The 11011-nt window shown below is 42.6% G+C and overlaps 1 protein-coding gene across 1 annotated transcript in view; it reads right to left on the bottom strand.

The window, feature by feature from the left end:
- Positions 1-410: 410 nt before the first annotated feature.
- Ccl28 (C-C motif chemokine ligand 28) overlaps positions 411-11011 on the bottom strand; it is a 25690-nt gene continuing 15089 nt past the window's right edge. The window contains exons 2-3 of the mRNA XM_021208811.1: positions 6260-6386; positions 411-910 (exon numbers count right to left, since the gene is read on the bottom strand). Of these exons, the coding sequence (XP_021064470.1) occupies positions 709-910; positions 6260-6386 (329 nt within the window). The 3' untranslated portion in view covers positions 411-708. The remainder of the gene's footprint in view (positions 911-6259; positions 6387-11011) is intronic.

The raw sequence follows: 11011 nt of genomic DNA, 5'->3' as shown, positions 1-11011 counted from the left end.
GAAGGTCTTCACTAGATGCCAACCAGATGTTAGTGCCAAGGTCTTAGGTGTTCTCATCTCAGGAACCTGAGCTAAGTAAAGTTGCATTCTTTAGGGGTTACCTAATCAGAAATGTTCTTTTAGTAATAGGAAACAGATTAAGATATAGGTCATAATGTTTGCAACTTTTCAAATGGTTTAGTGAAGAAGTTCTTATATGTATGTACTATGCAGGTGTGCGAATGGATGTGCGCACGTGCATGTACACACACACACACACACACACAAATAGAGATAGAGACAGAGACAGAGACAGAGACAGAGAGAGATTAACAGTGACTAATGTAGGTGGCAGGTATGTATATGGCCCTTGTTCCACTCTTTCAACTCCTCTGTAGAGCTGAAGAGCTTGAATAAAAAAATTGGAGGAATTCTATATAGTTAAAATTTACATATAAAGATGGATTTTATATAGTTTTTAAGTTAACTATATTGGTTACTTGTGCACAGTGTTGTTTTTTTTTTTTTTGCTCATGGTGCTGGGATTGAGCCTACATATACAACCCAAGTGCTTACATCCTTAGCTGCAATTATTCATTAACAAAATAAAATGAAACAAAACAAAACAAGGCACCATTAGGTGTCAATAAGGAAGATTCAGCTAAGAAATTTATAACCAGCTATGGGCCAGTTCACTTGAGGAGTTCACTGTAGGTCCACATGTCTGTTCTAATGAGAGGCTTCATGGCTGCGTGTCCTGTGTGTTCCGTGCTTTCTTGAAGTGGGCCCTTTTCTGTCCTTCCTGCTGGGTTGCTTCTTTCCAGAACAGATGTTTTCTCTGCCATTCTTCTTTACCTCCGAGGCTCTCATCCAATGCTTCAAAGTACGATTGTGCGGACTGATGCAGATTCTTCTACGTTTAACATGAAGGCTGCCAAGAAAACGGAAAAAGTGAATCTTCACAGAAATTACAAATATAAGCCAGGTCTGGTGACACACAACTTTAATCCCAGCACTGAGAAGGCAGAGGCAGGGGGATCTCTAGATACAGGCCAGACTGGCCTCCAGGGACTTCCAGGACAGCCAGGGCTACATAGAGAAATCCTGCCTGAGACAAGAAAAACCAGAAGAATTACAAATACATAAAAGAACTAGTGACTTGTCCACTTTTTGGACATTGCATTTGTAGTGACTTCAAATTGAACACCAAGAGGGTAAATCCTTATCTTATAGACATTGTTTCCATTGTCTTCAGATGTCTGCAGAAAGTATTAAACTGAGGACCAGGGAAGAGGTAATTGGATGAAGAGGAAGAGAAAGGGAAAGAGAAGAGAAGGGGGGGGGGAACAAGAAACAAAGGAAGAAAAGAAAACTAATAACAGACCCAGGTAAAGTAATTCGCTTCCATGTTTAAACTTCATCCAACAAAACCAATTCATCCTCACTGTGCATCCTGGACATCCTTGTCTGGACTGCTCATCTGCTGCAGACCCTCTTTCTTCCCTGTGAGTCCGCACTTGGGTTATGCCTCTGCTGGTCCTTAATTCCCCATGCCTTTTGTTCTAGTAATTGATTTATTTCTCCCACTGAAGTGGCATTACATCTTGATGGAGCAATCTAGATAATTTTTGAAAAACCCTTATGCATAGTAGGAACTAACTTATTACAGATATGAAGTCAAATTTGGCCAATAGAAAAATCTACTAAAATATTTTGGTGTCCGGTAAAACTTAATATAATGTAGTTCTAAATTACAATTCAGAATTTGTTCCAATTTTTCACAATTTGGGATAACTAGAAGACTCTTATCATAAAAAAAAAAAAAATGTGCCAGGCATGGTGGCGCACGCCTTTAATCCCAGCACTCAGGAGGCAGGTGGATTTCTGAGTTCAAGGCCAGCCTGGTCTACAGAGTGAGTTTCAGGACAGCCANCTCAGGAGGCAGGTGGATTTCTGAGTTCAAGGCCAGCCTGGTCTACAGAGTGAGTTTCAGGACAGCCAGAGCTATACAGAGAAACCCTGTCTCAGAAAAAAAAAAAAAAAAAAAAAAAGAGGTGACTTTTAACTCTCCATTAGGTGCCAGGCAGATCTGATGAAGTGTGGCAAATCTTGCTGTACCTACATGTATAATGTAGCTGTGTCCTAATAAATTGAAACCCTCGATATTCACAAGGAGATGATAGGCTACCATTTCTCCGAAGAGAAATCATTATGAGATAATGTGTGGAATCAGCAGGGGAGGAGAATGCGGAAGGATGTGGGTGGGCTTTAGCATCCAGTCTGTGGTAGAAGATGGCATATTCTCCAGTGCTGTACGTGGAGATGGCTGCGGAACCAGTGCGGATTCTCAGTAGCCAGTTGCTTTGTTCTTGTGGGAGAAAATCTGGCTGTAACAGTGCTGAGCTGGAAAAAAAAATTGCAGCTCCTTCCTACATGCCCAAAGGAGAGAAACACACACACACAAAGAAGCCACAGGCAGCAGTAGCTGTGTGGGAGTTAAAGGAACAGGCAACCATGTGGAAGCCTGTCTTCTGACCAGCCTGGTGAGGCCACAACTTTGATTGCCACTCTATGATGGTGCTTAGAATCCTCAGGTGTAGAACGGGCTGAACCTCAGCTATGTTCTGTTGCCCTTTCATTTGTGATTAAAAGATGGGGCAACACAATCCCTAACAGGCACCAGTGTACCTCACTGAATTTCTAGATCAGAAGCCAGGGAGACCTCCTGATTCTTACCCAGGTAGGGTACTCAAAAATAGTTCCATGGGCAAGGCATGGTGGCTCAAGCCTTTAATCCCAGCATTTAGGAGGCAAAGGCAGGAGGATCTCTGTGAGTTCAAGGCCAGTGTAGTCCAGGACAGCCAGGGCTATGTAGAGAGACCTTGACCCTGCTCTCCTGCTGTGTGGGTTCATTCTCTAAAGTTTATTCCCCTGACCCCCGCTTTCCCCAGAGCAGCATTTCAAATTTATTTCTGAGAAGTTCTAACCTCCTGAATGACTTCATTGAGGAGAACAACAACAACAACAAACAGATGTTTCTATCCAAGAGAGAATCTCTGTGAGGTGCAGGAAACCTCAACCCTAGCCAAGGATGACAGCCTCCTATTGTATTTCTGGAAGTTTCTTAATTAAGTCACTGTTGAGGGGCATAAACAAGCAAACTGCTGTCTCAGAGATCAGAACACACAAGGATCGTTCAGAGGGTCAGAAACAACGGAGTTATATCCAGGCAGAAAATAGAAGGGAAGAGTCTAGTAAGCTCATGGATGTTTGATTTCTATTAATTAATATTAATTGTAGTTTATATGATGTTTGTGAGTTACATTTGCAATACAAGCAATATTTCCTGTATCTTAAACACTGGTCTCAAATTGTTGAGCTTTTATATACTGTCATAGTAAAATACAACCTTTGGAGGTGCAGATATGCTCTGGAGTGAAATTATTTGAAAATAATACAACTTATATTTGGTATTAGAAAACATAACAGACAGGGTCTATAATTTAGCACTGAAAGATACTAACTTGAAACAAAATCACAGCTGCCCTGTATTTTTTCAACTTTCTTATCAGTACAGTTCAATTTACAAATTTGCACTTTAATAAATTAAATATATTTAAAAACAGTGATTGGCTCCATGATTTCTCTTTAATTAAAAGCTGGTACTTTTAAAAACTAAAGGCTAATCCTTTAATCGTGTTTCCTTATAAAAGTGAGGATGAGGTTTGACTCTGAAAAGTTCCTCACAGGCTGAGGTTTTTTAAATGACTGCAGGCTGACTGTGGTCCTGTCTGGTATGCTGCAGGACATTTGGGAGGACTGACCCTGACTGTGGTCCTGTCTGGGGTGCTCTGGGACATTTGGGAGGACTGCACCCTCACTGTGTTCCTGTCTAGGGATGCTCTGGGACATTTGGGAGGACTGAATCCTGACTGTGGTCCTGTCTGGGATGCTGCAGGACATTTGGGGAGATTCCACCCTAACTGTGGTCCTGTCTGGGATGCTCTGGGGCATTTGGGAGGTGGAACCTCAATGGTATAAGCGTTCAACTTTCACCTGACTGGGAAAATCATAGTCCAGAAACTGGTTCTGGCCACACACTCTGCTTCCTGGTCTATGATGGCATGGGAGCCTCTGCCACACACAGCCTCCCACCATATCTTGACTACCACCATGGACTGACTGGGACACTTAGAAACCATCAGCGGAATAAGCCTTCCCTCCATCACGCTGTTTCTGTTAGGTGTTTTGGTCAGAGAAGTACGAAAGTAACACGGAGGGCTTATACCATTTTTGTTCTATGCCTTCTAGATCTCTGTCATTCATTAACCAGCCCTTCTCCCAAACCGAATTACCTATGGTATTGTCTGGTAATCCCAACAAGCTGTCTGTTAAATACCCGTGGGTACTTTTTCTACTTTTCTAACTCTGCCTGAGACTTCCTTGTCAATGTTCTTAGGCCTCCTTTGGGTTGCAATGACAGATACACATGTCACTGATGTGAGAGGACTTGAGGTGACAGTGGTAAGTTTAGTGTCTGGGAGCAGCCAGAATAGGCTTGGTCAACTTAGTTCAGTAGTACAGACAACACAAACCTCCCAACGACTCAAGTTGCTGTCAACCACCTATGAATTTTTTGATTTGCCAACTATTACCCATGATATTTATTAAGATTAAGTAAAATACTGGTAGAATTTCCATTGGGTGTACTATATTAGTCTTAGAGGACTATTTAAAAGACAGATTTAGGGGAGGGTCATGGTCTTGAGGGTTCAGTCCATGATTGGCTCTAAGCATTTGGTGACAAAAAGATAGTGGGATTATGTGGTGGAAGGAATGCTTCACATTGTGATGAACAGGAAGCAGGACCTAGTGACCCACTTCCTCCCACCAGGCCCTATCTTCAGTGGGCCCCACCTTCTAGGGTTTATCAAACCTCCCAGAATAGTGGCACTAGCTGTAGATCAGTCATCCCATAATAAGCCTGCAGGAGACCTATTATATTCAAACTATGGTGCAGAGATTATCCAAATGTTAGGAACTTGAAGTACACCTTAGAAGAAGCCACCTTATAGTATGTGCCCTGGACTTCCAGGCAAGATTACACTGGTTGTCAATGACTAAACTATCCACGTTGCTGCATCCAGGGTAGTGTGTAAACTGGGGGGCTACTGAGAGAGTTCTCCACCTCTCCACCCTCTGTGTTCCACTACAGACACTCGAGATTATTTAATCTTGGGCAAATAATCATTTGTTCTTCAGCATTTGCTCCCAAGTGTAGTTCCAAAACTTAATATAGACCTCTGACTCCTTTGGGAATCTTATAAAACCCATGGAGTAGACCTTCTCCCAGGGAACAGGGTTACATAACATAAAAATGTCCAGGAATTGATGCCCCCTAATCTGAAGGTTGTCTGTCAATGAATAGCTTATACACTCTAGCTCTGTCACTTTAAGAATCATTTGTCTTGGGTAAGGATTTCCTTACCTCTACAGTGAGCAGGTTAAAATGCAGAAAAATGCAGAAAAATCCCCAATTCGTTATCTCATTCTTCTAATAATAAAATAAAATAACCAGGGATTTGACACGCTGTAAGCACTCCTTTTTTTTTTTTTTTTTTTTTTTTTTGGTTTTTCGATACAAGGTTTCTCTGTATAGCCCTGGCTGTCCTGGAACTCACTCTGTAGACCAGGCTGGCCTCGAACTCAGAAATCCACCTGCCTCTGCCTCCCAAGTGCTGGGATTAAAGGCGTGCGCCACCATGCCCGGCTGTAAGCACTCTTATTTCCCCCTTTCTCTTGAAAATAAGTGTGTGTGTATAGAAGTGATTTAAATTGCCAGATAATAGAATTTTATTCTATGGGCCAAGAGAATTCAAGAGGATAAAAATCTCTTAGAGACTGCAGAAGACCAGAGACCATTGCATCTCTGCTGTAACCTCGGTTCATGGTTTCTTGCCTAATTGGTTACTAGAACAAACGTTCCTGGGTGTCTGATTGCTCTTTTTCAGTAAAGTTACCAATCATTTCTGGTGACTAAGGACATGTCACCCCAAAACAGCATTGTTGGGTGGCTGGAGGGTGAGTGTAGGGCTCAGGACATTCCTGCCCAGAGGGATTGTGTGTTTACTCCGGGTAGCCTGGTGCTCAAAGGGCAGAAGAGCTACTCTTCCTGTAATCGTTTGAATGATGGGTAGGTTGTGGCATTTGAGACCATTACTTGTTAGCCCGGGGGACAATCGGCATTTGGTTTCCCATGTCCTTGTTGAGGGACACTCACATGACAGCAGCCAGGTCACAGTCCCCGTCAGCTCTCTGGATGCTGCACGAACTCACTCTTTCCAGAAGTCTTCTGGAAACATGATGAGACACTTCGGTGCAACAGCTGGCGGCTATGGGCAGAATGGCTACGAGAAAGGGGAGAGCTTGCATTATGGTCCGCAGAGGACCAGCCCGTCCTCATCTCCAAGGTTCCGGGGCAACAGATGGTAAATGTACTCAGGCAAGTACTTCTCAGGCTTTCGTGAGAGTAGGCAAGAACAGAATGTGTCTCTGCCTTCTAGAATTTAAGCTGCATTTTGAGAGAGAAAAGAGAATCTGGGCAAAAGGACAAAAGAGGTGAGAGACAGAAAAGGCTGCGCCAGTGATGCTGACAGGGCTGCACTTGGAGGATGGAAAGGGCGGGGCCCGTGATGCTGACTGACAGGGCTCCACATGGAGGATAGAAAGTCTGGGGTCAATGGTGTCCAGTGCAGTTCATTTTGAAAAAGAGAGTCCTCATGGGCCTTGGATGAAGGCTTGATGTTTTCTGTCAGAAGGATGTGGCTTGCCCAGCATCTATGAGCTCCCTGCTTTGGTCTCCAGCACCATCAAAACAAGAAGAAGCGTAGTGGCCCACACCTGTAATCCCAGCATTTGGAAACCAGGTCAGCCTGAGCTACATAGTGAGATTCTGTCTATAACACCAAAACAAGTGTAAAAATTTCTGAGACCATGACTGAGGCCATTTTCCTTGTGGAAAATTTCTAGCTTACATAAACAATCCTGAGAGAACATTCGTGGTCATAACAGTAAGAATGTTTGTGGGTAGAGAGGACACTGTGACTAATGGTTCCAGGAGCTGAAGATTGCCACCTGACCTTCGAAGAGCCCCTGGGCTCTTCCCCCTTACCTTGAATCCTCCTCTTGCTTATACTTAAATTACCACTCCTGGATTAAGTTTTTCAGAGCTTGATCAGTCTAATTGTCTTGGTCTCATTCTTCTTGTTTCCTGTCCCTCCCTCTCTCTCCCCTGCCCCAGGTCCCCGCTGATTATCCCTGCAGGTCAGGGCAAGACAAAAGCACATGACATAGTTTGGGGTGCCTATTTGAACCGAGTAGCTAAGCAAGGTCAGTGTTGGCAAATACGATTCAGGAAATGCTGAACCAGCATCACTAAATCCTCAAATGACCGTCTTAGGAGACTGAGCTTTTGTGCAAAGGAGATCACGATTTGATAAAGATTGAGAAAATCCGTCTTGTAGCAAAATGAAGACGTATTCACTGGTGGGAGGTGACTTAAGCTGTCAATATATAAGCTCATACTATCAAGATAGGAGCTATTTGACACAGCACAAATATGAAAATGCATTCCTCATATTAAAATCTCTGTAAATTTACCTGCCACACACACATGATCCATCTCACCAACTGGATATCACTATAAAACAGCGTGAGAAATCGCAATGAACAGGGGTGCAGGTGGCAGCCCCAAAACGAGACAGTAGTGAGCTTCAACAGTTAGCTGGAACATGCAGACCTCTCTACAGCGTCTCTCAAAGCAGTAGACATAGCTGCCTTTCGGAGAAGGGAAGATCTGAATGTCCATGTCTAACCCACATGAAGGTACCAAGCCTACTGAAGCTTTGGGGGAGAAAAGCAACTTCCTGTGAAATGTAAAATGTATGACAAGTTTCTAAGCATCAAAACCTCGTTACCACTAATACACTTGTTACTCGATGCTCATTCGATCATTAAATGAAAAAAAAAATTTTTACCAATTAGACCATTTCCAGCATAAATTTAGTCAATGGGAGATGCAAAAATACATGAAATCATATACCCTTATCCTCAAGAGTCTGTAGTAAAAGCAACTTGGAACTAAAGCCTTTGGATACAATCCCACTGTCCCAGTTAATTAATTATGCTTCTGGGGGGGGGAGAGTTCTCTCCTTCCTCCATGATGGTTCTAGGGATCAAACAAGAAAATGGATAAATACAAGGAGATTGAACAGCACACACTTGAACAACCTTTGAGCTAAGAAAGGAAATATAATGGAACTAGAAAATATCTTGAGGTAAAATAATGAAACAAACCTTGTAGAATATCACCAAACATCACTGGGGAAAAAAAAAACAAACTTGTCTCGAGAAGCAGCTAAATTAAAAGAGAAAGACCTCAAAGAACTTACTGCAAATGTCCACCAATAAATGTTCAAAAAACAGTAGGACCTCATCCGAGTGTAGTAAAGGATGTGTTCGGTATTGATAAACTCACAGATACTAAAGCCTACAATATAGAAAAAGAACGAGACCTTCAAGTGAGTCCGTTTGCATCTTGTCATAGAGTAGAGAGGCCCACAAGGTCTCATCTCTCCCAGAGGACCCATAGCTAGTTAATGGTTGCTGGGGGAAGGAAAGACACCTTTTCCAGTGGGGCAGCCACTAGTAAGGTACTCATTGTTCTATAAAGAACCCTGGCCGGCCGTGGTGGTGCACGCCTTTAATCCCAGCACTTGGGAGGCAGAGGCAGGTGGATTTCTGAGTTCGAGGCCAGCCGGGTCTACAGAGTAAGTTCCAGGACAGCTAGGGCTACACAGAGAAACCCTGTCTCGAAAAACCAAAACCCAAAACAAAAAACCCTAAAGAAACTCACAACAGGAGGAAAGGACATAAAAGGAAAGGGGGTTCTTACTTGGATGAGGATGAAGAGCAGCAGTCTCGAAAGGTGGTGGGAGTGCATGTAATCAAATATATGTGTCATAATGAAATAGTTACAATATAATAAATATATGCAAAAATGGGGGAATAAATTTCAATTTAACGTATTTTTTATATTCCAAGGAAAATAGGTTATACAAAGTGTCTCTAAATATCTTAATTATATATCTATGTAAGTCCATTTACAAAAAAATCTTCAAAAACGTGCCAACTATGCATTCTAGTTAATAACTGTTTGAACTTTAACTGTACACATGAGGGGCTGGAGAGATGGCTCAGCAGTTAACTGCTCTTCCAGAGGTCCTGAGTTCAATTCCCAACAACCACATGGTGGCTCACAACCATCTGTAGTAGGATCAGATGCCCTCTTCTGGTATATCCGAAGACAGCTACAGTGTACTCATCATATATGTAAAATAATTAAATAAAAAAAATCTTTAACTATACACGTGATACAAAGCATTTGTTCTTATCAGATCCACTTCTCAAAGGAGGAAGATGATCATTTCCCAGAGTAGACCATCATGCACCAGGATCTTGCAATTTGTCCGGAAAATATTTTTCTAGTGGCCACCATATGACAGACTTTCAATTTGAAATATCTAACCTTACAATGCCAATAGTCCAACGGGAGGCTGGCAGATAGATGATCAAGTTACTGTAACCTACTGAATAAATGAGTATTGGGCAGGGGACATAGCTCATTGGTAGAAAGCTTGCCTAGTATTAGAAAATGCTGGTTTCCACCCCTAGCCAAAAAACCAAGTTAAGTGCTCAGTGAGGTGTGTTCAAAATGCTAAGGAATATAGCTGAAAGAAACCATCCACATTGTAGAAACCATGCATACATTGCAGAACCCAGTTTGTGTGGAATGCCCAGAGCAGGCTAAGCTATGAAATGAAAAGTAGATTCACGGTGGCTAGAGGCTTGGAGGAGGAAATGGGAATGGTTGCTAACAGGAACAGGATATCCTTCCTTTAATTATATCTAATGCTATAGTTAGAGCAATGAAAGATTCACAAATGTGATTAAATCCAAAATCCCCAAGTCGCATTTTAAAATGACGAGTTTTGGTGTGCAGACACTAATTGCAGTTGTTTATTAATACACTGATTTCCTAAAAATCACTTGTTCTTCTAACTGCTAATTCTCCCAGCCATACTCTTGCTATCCTAAATTACAATAGAGTTTAACCACGTATCCATCAGCACACTTATCTGTCTCACCATGTGTGCTATGGTTTGACTGGAGTACCCCTTACACATTCGTGTATTGAACGGTTGGTCCCCAGACGATGGCATTATTTTGGGAGGTGATGGAGATTTTAGGAGAGGGGACCTAGTGGGAGGAAGTGGGTTACTGAGGGCATCCTGTCCTCTCTGCTTCCTCTGTGCCACGGCGTGAGTAGCCTCTGCCATGTGGTCCCACTGCAGTCATGCCCTGCCTTGTCGCAGGCCCCCAGTCAGCAGAGCCAAGGACTACAGACTGAAACCTCAGAAGCCGTTAAACAGAATGACCAAGTTTTCCTTTTGAGTTTCTCAAGTATCGATTACAGGAATAGTAAAAAACTATCTGATTATACGGCTATACAGAACTCCCGGAGGCGGGGGGAGCCATGAAGGCTGCTGGCTTCAGAACGCTGTTATCAGTTCCAAGCAACTCTCCATCATGACACGTGCCCTTTAGAAGCATGGGGATGAGGAGTCACAGAAATTAAGGAACATGAGTTACTCAAGTGCTGGTACCAACTCAAGAAATAATCTTAAATCAGAAAGGCCTCAGGGACCTATATCTCTTTCATAAAACTGAGATAAACTACACATATAAAAACATATTACTTCATTTGGAGACAACTTGATCTGTGAGATTAACTAATTAAAAGGTCATACGCGGCTAAGCTTTTATTATATGTTGGCAATTATGACCAGTGATGTCTTGATATGGTCCAAAATACAAAAGACCAGAAATAACTCTGAAGAGGCGCATAGGAAGTTGGGTGCTGAAAAATGAACGGTTTAGAGTGGATGAGGGCGGGCTGGTGAGATGGCTCAGT

Source organism: Mus pahari, chromosome 11 (assembly GCF_900095145.1).
Source record: "Mus pahari chromosome 11, PAHARI_EIJ_v1.1, whole genome shotgun sequence".
NCBI classification, from domain to species: Eukaryota; Metazoa; Chordata; class Mammalia; order Rodentia; family Muridae; genus Mus; species Mus pahari.
Note: the sequence above shows the minus strand (reverse complement) of the source record. Positions and strands in the feature narration are given on the sequence as shown.